This window comes from Pterocles gutturalis, unplaced genomic scaffold (genome assembly GCF_000699245.1).
Source record: "Pterocles gutturalis isolate BGI_N339 unplaced genomic scaffold, ASM69924v1 scaffold2064, whole genome shotgun sequence".
NCBI lineage: Eukaryota > Metazoa > Chordata > Aves > Pterocliformes > Pteroclidae > Pterocles > Pterocles gutturalis.
Genome location: NW_010127880.1, coordinates 20,747 through 35,730, shown reverse-complemented (window position 1 = coordinate 35,730; position 14,984 = coordinate 20,747). Strand labels below are relative to the sequence as shown.

Genomic DNA, 14,984 nt, shown 5'->3' with positions numbered 1-14,984 from the left:
AGCCTGGGAAGAGCTATGTGTAATTCATCGGGGTCACTGTCTGTTCTACAGAGGGGGTTATGTTCCAGCCATGCACTTCAGCATGGGTTTTGGTCTATCAGCTACAGGAGGTGAAAGAAAGATTTAAAAGTGAACATGAAATACCTTCACTGCATTATAAGGCATCTTGATTTGTAGCCTGAGAAGGACAAATGCTATGAGATGCACAGGTAAAATGGTTGTGCAGCCTGTTGTTGGATTCTGTGAATTAAAAGAAGTAATCTTTCACCTCAGTCTCTATTAGTTGTGATCAGTGTTTCTTCTTCTATGAGCAGAAAGTGTAGTGGATCAGTTCAGTCACTGATGTTCAATGCCTCTTATATATGTAGTCAAAGACCCATGACTTCTGTCATTTGGTGTTGAGTACCCAGATAGTTCTATTTTCTCCTGTTGTTGTCAGATGAATGCACAGAAGTACCCAGCTTGTTTAGAACCAGAAGGTGCTCTCTTCTGACTTTCCTCACAGGAGAACTTTGTCAGATCAACAGCATCCAGAGTGGTCTTGTCTTGGCTTGAAGTAGTTTGAAATGGAAACTAAGAAGTATGTATTGAAACAGGATAGTTTTAGATTAGATATGCAGAAAAAATATTTTACTGTGAGGGTGGTGAGACAAGGTGTGGATGCCCCATCCCTGGAGGTGTTCAAGGCCAGGCTGGATGAGGCTTTGAGCAACCTGGGCTAGTGGGAGGTGTCCCTGCCCATGGCAGGGGGGTTGGAACTAGATGATCCATAAGGTCACTTCCAACCCAAACCACTCTATCATAGAATCATCTGTGATTTTATGATTCTACGTAAACTGAGGAACACATGCTATGTTAGGGGGAGAGTTGAAGGTGCACAGTGAGACTTCTTCCTTTATGGAGAGTAGTCATGTTTTACTGAGATAACTCTCTATCAGTGTGTTTTCACTTATAAATTAAGAAGTACTTGAGCCTGGATATATTTGAAAATAAATTTAAAGCAGAGCCAATGAGGCAGCGATATAATAAAATCTGCTGTTCTTAAATGTGAGCTAACATGGTGATATATGAAAATGATGGAAAGGATGTAGGTCAGCTAATATGTTAATCCACAAAGTAGCAGCCCAATTAATTATCCCTAACAATCCTTAATTTTATGAGAAGGCTAGTTTGCGGAACCATGCTACTACATTAAATGGTGTTATATATTGGAATGGTAGTGATGCAGATTGTAAAGTTTCTAGCACTTTCTGTGCTGGGAACTTGTTTACAGTGCTGGTAACTTTTGCACTGTTATCAGTCTGAAATATTGTGTACTTAGTGTTTGTCTCAGGCTGAATTATTAGGATATTTCCAGGCACAACACTTCTAGATGAGGCTAAGGAAAAAGTACATTGTATCATCTTTGTTTAGAAAACATAACAAAGCCCCTTTGTGATGAGTGCAGACAGCCCAGCAGATGTGTTTTCTGAGTGATGTAATAGCAAAAAAGGTCAGCGTGTGTTTGACTTCCATTCACAAAAGTGTCTTAGGAAAGGGAAACAGCAATCTTTATATAATATAGGTGTATTGTTCCTGAGGTACTGTAGTCAGTTCCAGCTACTTCCTTTTTTCTAGACGTTGATATACATTTCCTTTCTATTAGGTCCTGTAAAGAGTACGGAGAGAAACAGGAAAAAAAAAAAAAAGCTCAGATTGTGGCAAAGAGTAGAAGAATTAATATATTAGTAGTTTCAGAAAAAGTTTAAGATGAGAAAACAGACGCACAAAAAAGACATGCTGCTTTGATTGCACTGCCTAATTTTTTGCCATGCAATCGGTATGTGTAGCCTCTCACTCGTGTATACAGCACCTGCAACAAGCCCTTGCATGCTCACCCAGCAATGAAATTCAGAGCATACAGCATGCTTGGTGGTCCTTCCCCTCTGCTCAGCACTGGCGAGGCCACGCCTGGAGTGCTGTGTCCAGTTCTGGGCTCCTCAGTACCAGAGAGACGTGGACATACTGGATGGAGTCCATCAAAGGGCTGCAAAGGTGATGAAGGGACTGGAGCATCCCTCCTATGAGGAAAGGCTGAGGGAGCTGGGACTGCTCAACCTGGAGAAGAGAAGGCTCAGGGGGATCTTATCAATGTGCACAAATATCTGACGGGAGGGTGCAAAGAGGATGCAGCCAGGCGTTTTTCAGTGGTGCCCAGTGACAGGACCAGAGGCAGTGGGCACAGACTGAGATGCAGGAGATGCCATCTGAACATCAGGAAACACTTATTTAATGTGATGGTGACCGAACACTGGTTGCCTGAGAGGTTGTGGACTCTTCCTCCTTGGGAGATATTTAAAAGCCATCTGGACACAATCCTGGGCAGCCAGCACAGGGTCACTCTGCTTGAGCAGGGGGCTTGGACCAGATGATTTCTAGAGATCCCTTCCAACCTCAACTGTTCTGTGACTCTGCAAGTACAGAAATGTCCAAACAAACCAGTAAGAAATTGAAACAAGTTATTTCTTAATGTCATCCTACTTCCAGCTGCTGGTGTGCTAGGGAAGTGCTACTTGAACTTGCACCGATGATCAGTTTCTTAAGCTGAGGATGAATCATGCCTTTTTTTAAACAGGATAGGAGAAATAGGACGTGTACTTTCTCATAGTGTTCTAACAGCTAAGGCACTAGGCCCTCAGCTGAAGAGATCTCTATTTTATCAAATGATTATTTAATACATAAGCTTTTGTTCTGTTGCCTCTCACACAGTCTCTGACTCCTGTTTTGAAGAGTGGCTCAGCTTTAATATGAAGAAGGGATTGGGAGTGCTGCTGTTTCCACTCTGAATGGTCCTTGCTTGGATGGCTAGATGTGTTTTCTGGAAACCAGAAGATGCTGATGTGAATCTTCTTTTGCCATAGAGAGAACTGAGGCCACACACCCATAAGAGGAACCCTCTTGCATATTTTTAATGAAAGCAATATTTTGCAGTAGGCTTTTGCGGAGTCTGTTCCTGTAGGTCTATGCTGCTAGGTTCTGATGCTGAGGTTTATGACAGGAAGGAAAGCTCAGTTTTGAGGATTGCAACTGAATGTGAAACAAGAGAAACAGCTGAGGCAATTCAGGCCATGTACAGAACAGATTCTAGCACATTCTTCAGAGAGACTTCACTGGTAAAAACTTAGGCAGCTCTAAATTTAGTCCAGAGTTTTGGTGATTTACCTCTCCAAAGAGGCCTCATGAACTAATCAGCAATCATTTTCAGATGATTAATATCAAGGAAAAGGAGCAAAATTGAAATATAATAGCAAGGGAAACAGTTACAACAGTGAAGGGGTAGCAGGTCAGTTCATTAGCAAGATATCTTGATCAATCTGGTGAGACAGTTATGGGTACTTTCCACGTATTCCTCCTTTCCTGCATTTGTCAATGTGAAGGACTGATGTCAAACTTCAGAGCTTGGGTGGATCCACGCACTGCTGCAGTGCGTCTGAAGAGGGCAGTTCTGACACGTGATCACCACTTGAAGTAGATGTGGTGAGAGGTATCGCTATGAAAAGTAAGGAATGGTTTTAAGCTGTTAGGGAGAAGACTAGAGCAGTAACATTGAAAAAGAATTAAATACTCTTGTCTTGACTGTGTTGTTACTGTATCACCTAATACTTGATACCAGAAATATGTTGACATTGCTGTCGGTCTCATTTGCATGTCTCACGTTGGGACTTCCAGCACCACCCCTCTCTATGATTTTAGGTAGAGCTCTGTCAGCTATTTAGCACGAAGAATTTGTTGCATATGTAGGAAAAAATGTCTGTCTGCATGTGTAGGACAGGATTTTCCCATTACACTTGGTTTAGAAGAGCAGACCTGGGTCTGTCAGCTTATTTCCATGTGATAAGAAATGTGCTAAACTTTTTATTTCTATAGCTACCATCTTACTCCTCAACAGTGCTGGTTTGTGTACCATGTGATGGAAAAAATGTTTGTGCTCCACTGCACAAATTAAGCAACAACTGCTGTTCCCAGGGCTGTGTTGGCAGCTCTGTTGAAATCGTCAATAGTGCTGCTAAGCAAGAGAGGAAGCTACCAACAAAAAAGCGTGTTCAGTTCAGCTCAACTGAAAGAGTAAAGGAAGGGAAAACTACTACCAACTTTAAAAAGACTTTCTGAGGAGATAAACTATAGCTTGTTAGGTTGTCTCATATGAAGACTTGAGAGCACAAAAAATTGTAATTATAAAAAATACTAAATTAGTTATTTATAAATCAAATAATAATAGTAAACTTATTTTTATAAAGTATTGTAAAATAATATTGCTTTCCTTTGTTGTGTTTTATGGAAACAAACCACAGAAGGAAAGAAAATTGCCAATATTCTGTCCTATGACTACTCTTCTAAAACTTTTTGTATCTATTTGATTAAGTTGGAGTGAATAGAAGGATAGCTGATTTTCTAAAATTCATAAAAATCACAAGACTAATAACAAAATGCACTAATGGAAAATAATGTCCTTATACATTAAAGTCTTAGAAATATTTTATGAGCATCAGATACCTTACTTGATGCAGCTAAACAGCCTGATACAAGCATTGCAAGATACTGTTCAGCACTGGGATATAAGCTATGGCACATAGCTGTTGGAGAAATATAACTTACAGAGGGTATTACAAATAATTGCATAACACAGACCTATTAGTGCAGACACAACAGTGCTTAAAACTGTGTTCTCATATTTTAAATATTTGTCTAATATGAAAATCTCCAAAGTTATGACATCTTATTTCTAGAAGTCCCTAGATTTGATTTTATATTTGACCCCGTTCTCAGATTTTGTAGAGGCATCTCATTCCTCCAAAAACTGTACCTGCAATTCCTATCAAAGCCCAAATTCTCTGCAGTAATGTTTATAGAGGCTGCCAGAGACTGTCAAGTCTCGTGTACTAGGTATTTGAGGTACCTGTAGGAAAAGTCTATACCTGCTTTGATGTGGTCAGTTTAAGATCCGAGTCCACTAAAATTTGCAAATACGGTTATCTTTATGTATTGTTAATACTTGTATGGACTTTTTTCACAAAGCAGAAGGAAAACCCCTATCTCTTCTCCCACTGTTTCCTTCCTGTTTTCACAGGTGTGAGGCTTTGACCTTGTGTTTGTGCAGGGTGCAGATAACTGATTTTTCCATATGCAAACTAGCCTCTGAGTACAGAATATAGGTACTGCATATTATATCTCATTCGGTATCTACATACTTACCCCATAGGTAAAAGAATAATTTGTTGTCTGTGGCTTTTCAGCATTTTCATCACAGCGATGTCCACAAAATCTTCCTAAAACTAAACCAATGCTTATTTAGAGAGCAGAAACAAGGCATTAATTAAAAAGAATTTTAAGACAAGCCACACTTCTGTGGGCTCTCCTGTGGGCATTCTCCAGCCAGGTCTCTGGGAGCCACGTTGTATACATCTCCATTGCCTATTTTTATTTCGTTCAATTCCTCCTTTTCAGAAAATAGTTGGAAGACTAAGAAAGAAGCTGTGCTGTGCTCCTTGCACTGGCTTTGTCCTGTTGCATGCCTTGAGATTTTGTTGGCAAAAATTTTATCTCAGCTACTATTTCTTGCTTCTTTTCTTATTTTCTTAGGAAAAAATCAATTTAAAAAATCAGTAACTAAGGATTTATAACCTCAAGCAAAGCCATTCCGTATCTTTTGCAATTGCTGCATGTAACTTTAAATACATGGATAGTGCCAATTAACTTGTTGGACCTGCTTACATAAGTATGTCTTGAATCTACAGGTGTTTGCACAAGTAGAATAGAGATAATACTTGTTTTCCCTTAGATTTTAAAAGCAATGAACTTTGGATCAGACAGATAATGTGAAATAACCAATGTCAAACATGAAGTCTGTGTGGGCAGGTATTGAATAGGATCTGCAGAGATCTGGAGAGAGAGGCAGAGAGAGGTCTGTTTTGTTAAAAGTGTGATTTTAATAGTCTTGAAACAACTTGTGAACTAGACGCAGACTTGGTAAGTAATTTTGGCAATGGGTGATAAAATTCTTGGTCAGCAAAATGAAGTCATGATCTTGCTTTTAGCCAAGAGCCTGTGGTTAAAGCATTCACAGAAGTGTTTTGGATTACCAGGCTTAATCTCTTGCCTTGCTTCAGAGGATTTGTACCCATGCTTCCAACTCTGAAGAAATTTCCCTGACTGCCACAAAATAAGAGGGGAGAGAAGCACAGTGCTTAGTTTCTCCTCCTGGTGCCATTCCACTTAGTATAATTAATTAATCATTCACTGAGGCAGGGACCAGCACGCAGCTGACCCGTGGTTTAAATACTGCCCTAATTACTGGGCTGGAGAGTCTCCTCCAGCCCTTTTTTCCCCTCATCTGTCCCAGATGCTGTCTGATCTGGAAGACAGCAATGTTTTCAGGAAGAAATTAAAAACTACTACAGAATAGCCTTATCACAGGGCCAGGGTATCTGGGTAGAGTGATAGTTTCAGATTTTTCCTGGGCTGACATCAAGTGGGATTGCAGTTTCTTTGCTTGAAGTCATGGTAACATGAAAGACACCAGGTCTCTAGCTCACCTTTTTCGTATGTCCAATGCCACTGAACTCTTAAAGCTAACTGGATCGTTAAGTGCTGTGCTAGTGCTAACAGCACCAACAGAAAATGGTTTTGTGCGAACTGAGTTTTGATATCCGTATTTGATTAATCAGATGTTCATAATACTGGTAGTATTCATGGCCTTGGTAATATTGAACTCACCTTCTTATCTTGCACTAGGTTGTTTTAGAATTTTTATTTTGCAATTGACATCCACCTGACACCATTACTAATTTTCCTTTTCATTCAAAAACAATTACAAATGCTAGATAATGATCTTAAATAAGACTTGATCAAAATCAATGAAAAGGCTTCCTGCTTAGCCATCTGAGGAGCGGTATGGACATTGAGAGCCTGAAGATCCATATTAAAAAAACCCTTAGGTGCTTGAAATGAAATGTAAGCAAAATTTACTTCTGAGAGTCCACAGTTGAGATCCTTAAAATCCCCCATTCACCTGTCATTTCAGTATCAGCTGCGCTTTATATATAGATGAATGTATGGCTTGAATATATGTAAGAAAAAGAGCTGTTGAATTCAGTGAATGGTTTTGTCAGGACGTTAGTGTGGTGTTCAGTTTGAAAATATAACTACAGAAAAAAGGAGAACTGCTTGTTCAGCATATTTGCTCTCTGACCAGATTTATAGTTTTTGTCCTTCTGAGGAGACAGTAAGAATATACTAGAAGTATGATGGTGTTATCCCTAAAAAGGAAACATGAGGGTGCTATATGCTGGATGCTGTTACAGTCACGATAACTTCTGCAACACAAGTCAGGATGTGCACAGGTGTGCAGCTCTGCTCTCAGAAGGCTTTGCACTGAACTGCTTCCAGTGGTTAAAGCATTCATAGGCTATGGGCAACCTCCACTTCAGTATTTAATTTGAGGATAATGTGGTTGCTAGCAAACGAAAAGTTTTCCCCAAGTTTCTTTATTACTAATGGTACATATGAGTCATAAAGAACACAGAGTGACTTTGACATCGCTGGGAGAGTTGGGAGCTGGAAAAACTCTTCTCGCTTGCAAACTAAAATCATGAAAATTATTTTAACAGCCTGAGACTAAATGTCATTTTTACAAAGATCCTTTCAGAAGAGAGCCACATCCTGAGAATGACTCAGCGAAGGCTGTATCATGCATACAGCAAAAGCAATGAGAAGTACTCCCAAGCCAAGGTTTATTATTGTTGTTGCTCATGTTACTGTGAAGGAGAATTTGGTACCCCTTTACTTAAGCAGACAATAAAGGATGTGCTTGTTATCAGGCCGGTGGGGAGTGGGAGAAGGGAAGTTTTACTGAAGTGCATGCCTAAAGATGTGTTTACCTTGGTCTCATAAATCAAAATGTAAGTGGTTGCTGAGTTGAAGCCAGCGTCAGTAAAGGAGACAACTTCTCTGCAGCTTATGCAGGAAGAACGCTTTAAAGTGAGGAAATGGAGACTTTTGGACATATTTTATCTCAATGTAAAAACAGATACGTTAACAGATTTTGATGTTACTATAAAGCACAATGGACAGAAATGTGGTCTTTGTGACTTCATGCTCAATGAGTGCTTACAATAGAAATAAGCTAATATAAGAGTATTAAAATTATTGTTGAAAGACTTAGTATGTCAAAATGTGTGTATAAAAGACACAGCTACAAATATTTAAACAAGCCCCTGTTGCTAGCTGTTAAATTTGGAAAGAAATAATGTGCTAACCTTATTTCAAAGACACAGCAAATGGGACTGACCAGAGCGGTAAGTGGCAGCATGCAGTTTTTATCAGGTCTCTGAATAATTGATTGTGCCACATACACATGCATAATGTAATTTGGATCTGCTAAATGCAGTCCACAGAAAACACTGTGGATTATAGTTAGGGGGAAGGGGATAAAGTAGTGAAGATATGGCACAAAATTAAGTTTTAATTTGTTTAAAAAAATAATCCTTCTTAAATGAAGTCCATTCCATCAGCATGCTCTTAGAGAGTTATCTGAGCTCATTCAAACCTACACTAAAAATTTTGCTGATTACTTTTCATGTGAAATACAATTTGTCTTAGTTGGAAGTTGATTCATCATGAAACAGGTTGGTTGTGAGCTCCTTCTGAACTGGAGAAAATTACATCAGCTGTGGCCTTCTGACTGCATTTCCTGTGGAAAGGAAAGCAGTTGTATGAGAACAGCAGTGTGGGATTCCTTGTTTATCAATAAATGCAGATAAAATTTGTTCAGTTAACAAATATATGAGTGATTGGTTTTGTTTTTTCCCCTTAATGTTGTATTACCCTTACAAATTTCCGAGGAAGCTAAAGTTAAGCAGATGTAAATCACAGTGTAGCTTGAAGTGGTAACTTGCAGAGATTCAAGCAGCAGGCTTGAGAGACAATGTTTTCAAAACTCTTTTAAAAGATTACCATTTTGTTATGGATAACCTTTCTTCTTTTTTATTGAAGATGGGACATGGAACACGGAAGCCCAGAAGATAGTTAAACTGGGGGTTCTGCCTGTTAGAAGTCTGCTTGTGATGGAGGAGACCATTTGGGCTGCATGTGGTGGACAAATTTTTGTAATCAGCACTGTTACACATTCCATAGAGGTAAACGCTTTTAAAGAATTGCTCGCATACTATGCTACAGGGTATAAGTGGTGAAATAAGACCTTGGTTTGCTTCCACTTTCCCCCAGGTTTCTGTAAGGTGCTTGGAACTCATAGAGTATTTGGTGCAAGAGGTTTGCTTAAAGGTGAGATCTGAGGAAAGGCAGCAAAGACGTGGGTGCCGATAGGAATTGCCTGTTAATTCCAGAAGAAGGTTTAATCAAGAGATGGCCTCTACATAGTTAGATGTTACTTGCACCTTAAGATATTTCATAATATCTTTCTTCAGTTTTGCTTCTTAGTGGCATTCAAACACTTGCTTTGCATAAGGACATTTTCCAAAGAACAATCATACAGAAGTCAGCTTTTCTGGAAGGAGAGAAGAGTGTTAAGGATTCAAGCTCATATTTTGACCAGATTTTCCAGAAAGTGCTAAGCCCTTATTTCTGTAAAAATTGCAGTCTCCACCAAACAAATGTCTCAGTGGTCTAAATTTTAGAGTTGATGAAATGTTGTGAATTAATCCTCTCCTTCAACCTACAATACAGTTACACTGAGTTGCATGGTGTTTACAGCCATGAAGTTCTTTCATACAGGAGTCCTGATGAGCTCACAGCCTTCTTCTTTGTCTGCTTTGTTGCTGCTTTTTTTTTTTTCAATTGATGATCGTGTTTTCTCCTAACAATCGTCTGTTTGGTACAATTGATTCTGTGAGTCATTGTCATGGGTTTGCAGGGAAACAGCTAACATCCTAATTTCCTTTATCTGTTCTTTCTGGGTGATTTGTTTTATCCAAGTAGGTACTTGGATCATATATTTTCCTACTTTGTCTTTCTTTAAGGCTTGTTTTGTTGATAGTTTGGATGGTATGATGAAGGAAGGATTTTGGAAGAGTGATTTGGGTAGATGCTTGAAATTGACTTTTTGTTAGCTTCACTGGAGGGGGCAGGGGGGCCTCTGCGATACCTGGAACTACTGTCCTGCGGACTTTGGTCATGAATCTCTGATTCTCACCAAGAAATACGTAGCAACGGTAAGAGATCACAGCCAGATTGTGCCTGTGTGAGGTTGGTTACATACAGCCAGATCTCTGTAAATAAGTTTGGCAATTCTGGCCTAATTCTGTCACAAGGCTCTTTCTCGATCAGGTGGTATGGCTGCAGTTCAGGCTGTGATGTGCTGTTTTGGCACAGGAGAACAAAACCAGCGTTAACCAAGCTTTGAGGATCAAAGAATGTAAAAAAGCTTGTAAAGCTTACTATGTCAAAATACACAATAACGTAATGGATTGCAGCATTGAAATCAGAAGTTCAGAGAGATTAAAATAACAAATATTCTATCAATATCTCTCAGACATGGTAGTTCATTTTTCAGCTGTTACTACAAGTTTTCCTAGCATCACAGGAAGTTTCTTTTCATTTCCAGAGTGCTTTGTAAACTAACCCATCCACTGTATTTGGAGCTCAGATTATTATAGATCCACTGGCTTTCATATCTATAGTTAATATACAAGCAATGAATGCTGCAGCAAACAACATATAAGAAATGGTGTGACTGGAAATGGTGTATATGTGTTGAATAATGTTTTCTTGGCACAGATAATTTTATTCAAGAATGTGATTTTTTTTGTGTGACTGGCTGAGGGTAATCTTTTTTGTTTCACACTAATACCCATACCATAGCATGTCATCTTCCTCAGAGAATTGCAAACAAATGTTGATTTTCTGTTTTCTTTTTACCAATCCTAAGACATACCAAAGTGCTGATCTTGTTTTCATCATCTAACTAGACTAAACAGCTCACTAATGTTTTCTCTATTGCTGCCTGCTCATTTACCTGACTTGTTTTGATAACTTGCTGGGTTTATACTTCCAAAAGTGATCTGCTATGTTGCACATATGGTGTTCATTGTCAATATTGTTTCAATATGATATTTTACAGGAGGAAATTTAGACTCTGTCTGTAAGGGAATATTTTAACAATATCAGCAGCTGAATACATCTGAGCTACCTCTTCCTTACTGTGCAGAGCAGAAGTTTTGCTATATGGCAGGGAAATGTTTTTTTCTCCCTCTGTGCCCTCTCTTGTTGAGAGGGATTCTGTTAGTAGGAATAATTTGACTCAAGAATTTTTGCATAACTCATCTTTGCTCTCTCAATAGGAATCTAGGTGTTGCACAGAGGTACTCCTGTGCTGAAATCCTTTATTTTTCCATATTCTTTAAATTGTAGCTACTTGTTCATTCGTGGCTTTCTGCTTTCGTACATTCTATGTGCTCTGGGTCATATATATTATCTATAAAGGCACCTCACTGTTTTTTAAGACCATATTTCTGCAAGCCCATGAGCATATTCAGGACCATTTTGTAACCTTTGTCCCTGTGGGGCACTCCCTGCTTCATAGATACCTCATATTTAACTGTGCATTTAAGTGCAGAGTACATTATCCTCTGAAAAGAATCTCATTCCATGACTCCATGCTTTTCTAAGACTCTTAAGCTTTCTTTAAAGTGACTATTAGTAAATGAGCAGGTTTGACATCCTATATATTGGTTTTGGATGTTGTTCACTTTTCCTGCCTTTCCCCCCACCACCGCTGCACCCTCCCCCTCCCCCTGGTGATATGGGTAAGACTCTCAATTCACTTGTTTTAATGAAATGGCAGTGTAATCGAATGTTTTAGGAAATGTATTTTATTGCCAGACTGTCACAGTGCCTCAAGCTCGTTGTCAAGGGACACGTGAGGAATGCATCAATTGCTCTTATGTATTAGTCACATACTCTGATACTCTTCTGTGAAGAAGAAATTTGTCCTCAGTCTTGACCCTAGATCTGCCAGTTGTATTGCTCTTGGGTGTAGACCTTGATCCCATGGTGGTCTCTGTGCCTGTAGACCCTTAGGCTTTGCAAAGGCATTCTGTGTTTCTTTAAAAACAACAAAAAATGCCAAAGTATTTAACAGTATAAAGTAACCAACTGAATGGCATTCCATACTGGTTTGTTTTGTCTTGTTTTTAAAACTTGGCTAACTATCCACAAGTTACTCTTGTTTTAACAGTTCAAGTAAAACAAGCTGAACTGTTCAGCTGAATAAATGAAAAAAAATGAAAATCCCAGTGCGTGTGTGTTGCTTGAGTACTGTAACTTCTTCAAAGTAGTAAAAGTCATTTGTTTTACCTTGTGGACAATGATACCCATTATGCATCTCATGAAGCTTGAGAAGTTCTTGGCACAGCTGTTTGGTGCAAGTGGGCAGCTCCTCAAAAGCAAGACTCCAGCTATGCCCCACGCTGCTGAAACAACAGTAAGCTATGTCGGGCTGCGCTGCTGGGCAGTCGGGCTGCGGCATCCAGAATGTCTTCTACAGCTCTTGTGTTGCTATAGAGTTTGAACGAGAGAGCCTGAGGGGGTAAAAAATCTGGGTTCTGAATAGAGAGGAATGTTAGGTATAAAAACTAAAAAAGAAAAATAAAATGAAGGTTGATTTTGTTTATTTTTTAATAACTGAGAGAATAAGACATTTTTGTCCCTTTGTATCTGTACTTCTAGCTAGGACAAGAAGAAAACAGACAGCTATTGTTTTTCAGATAGATATGAAATTGAAGCAGATGTCAAAGCTATTCTCTGTACAAAAAACTTACGCATTTGTAAAAGAATGCACAGGTTTGGGCACGTTCCTACTCTGTTAGAGGACCTTTTGAATGAGAAGACTAGTTCTTTTTATATGCTTCTTGTGGCGTTGACGATATTACAGTTTTTCTTTAAATGTGTCTACATGTTTCAGCAGACAGCTGTACGAATGGCAGGACAGACAAAGTGGGAGTATAGTGAGTTGGCTGGTAAAAATGGAATGTGACAAAAATGCATGTGCAAGTTGTTTACAGTGGCACCAACAGAATTGTCAGCTGCAGTCAGACCACTGCAGAGAAAGTTACTTTTTTATAGTCAGCTTCATTTTCCTTCTAATTCCAAACAGTGCAAGTTGCTGGTCAGGTTCTCTTCAGCGGTCTTGGCTCTGTCCCTGAGAAGTTTTTAAAAGTTAGTTGGTATCAGTGTAGGGACATACAAGTCTGTAAACAGAAGTTATTATTTTAAAATCCTTTTTGCAATGAAACATGCATGATGAAAATATCAGGAAATTTAGTCCTAAGGGCTGTTTCTGGCTTTGAAATATGCTGTACATGGATGAATTCTTCTGTTGAACAAACTGTATGATTTTCAGATTGTGTATATCATTTGGTAAAGAATGAATGGAGGTTATTGGAGGAAAACAATGAATATAAATGTGCCTGCCAAGGGTGCTTACTTTGCATTCTGCAGTGTTGTTATTTGAAGAGTTGAAAGGTAATACAGTAACCCTCTCAAAAACTGAACCACTGCCTAATAGCTGAAGAGAAACTTTTCTATTCATTTACTAAAAACTGAACATTTGAGGAAGTGTTAACAAATAAAAATAATTCCCCTTATTTTTAAACAGCCAATTTCTCTGTGGAAAGTACTAATTTATAGAGTAATAAATATGAAAATAAAATTGAGTGCCTATTAAATAGAATATCAAAAGTTACACTTTGTGAAAGCTTAAACTTCTATTCTTTACTTCTGATCTTAGCCTGTGTGTTGAATACAGCTGGAGAATTTGAACAATATATCTATAACCCTAATATATTCAAAACATAACTGTCTTAGTCTAAGAGCTTAGCCTGAGAAACATGTAATTTAGATTTTGATGCAAAATCACCAAAATGTAACTTTTAATTGTGATGCATGGAAAATTTAAGTGTACTTTTACAAGGAGGAACGGGGTACTTTTGCATTTTTTCTGCAAATATAATTAAGAGTATATAATATGTAGTGTGAATATTAGAGCAGATACTCACTTCCATATGCCTCAGAGAGAGATTTGTTTTCAAGAAACAGTTTGTCATTTATTTAGCCAAGGAAGTTTTATGTTTAGCAGAATAGCTCTCTGTATTTGATAATGGCTGGCACAACATTAAAAGGCTGTGTTTAACTTCAGAGACAGTTTACTTACAAGACAAAACTGGAAAAATAAACCCCTAGTTCTTGTTAATGATTAAAGAACTTTACTACGGCTTTATGTTGTACGTTAACAGGGGCATGTAGAGAGGTTTGGGCCTTCCTGGGGCCACACAGAAGTTGTAACTGTGAAGGCACTAGATCAAGGAAAAAGGTCTGTCCTGAAAGTCTTGCATTACATCTTGTCTTCAGAAGGAGGATTGGGATTTTGGCCTTTCTAATGAGAATCATCAATATTTTGAAGGATGGGGAAATAAAATACCTGATACTTGTGAAATTTGGAAGTGTCTATGAGTCAAAAACCAAGCCCACAGTATTAAGGCTTACATTGTTATGTACATAGTTGAGCAAATAAAGGTGTATTTATATTCATAAAGACTCTGCTTTCTAAAGATTACTTTTTCCTTGATTCTGTTATCCTTGTTCTGAAATGACCTCCTAACAGAACAGAAGAAAAATAATTTTTTTTATTGTTTAAAAAGGAGTTCTGCTGTAGATAGAAGCAACATATTAGGAAAAAATCTCCCCACTCCCAGGAACCTCATCTGTGATAGTTTTCCCAAAGGAGAAATACAAAATCCTTTTAAGTTTCAGCTATTATGGGCTTGGCAGCCCCTAGCATGCAATATTTTTAATAAGTACAATACCTAAGTTACTGTGAAGTTACTCTACATTAGCTGGAACTGTGGTTCAAGAGCCGAGAATCCTTCCATCCTAATAATGATGTATTTAAAAAAAAAAAAAAAAAGTAACAGGAAAATTAACACATCATATGC

At 38.4% G+C, this 14,984-nt stretch overlaps 1 protein-coding gene across 1 annotated transcript in view; it reads left to right on the top strand.

The window, feature by feature from the left end:
• ARHGEF10 (Rho guanine nucleotide exchange factor (GEF) 10) overlaps nucleotides 1-14,984 on the top strand; it is an 89,521-nt gene that overhangs the window by 64,890 nt on the left and 9,647 nt on the right. The window contains exon 25 of the mRNA XM_010079407.1: nucleotides 9,031-9,173. Coding sequence (XP_010077709.1) covers nucleotides 9,031-9,173 — 143 coding nt within the window. The remainder of the gene's footprint in view (nucleotides 1-9,030; nucleotides 9,174-14,984) is intronic.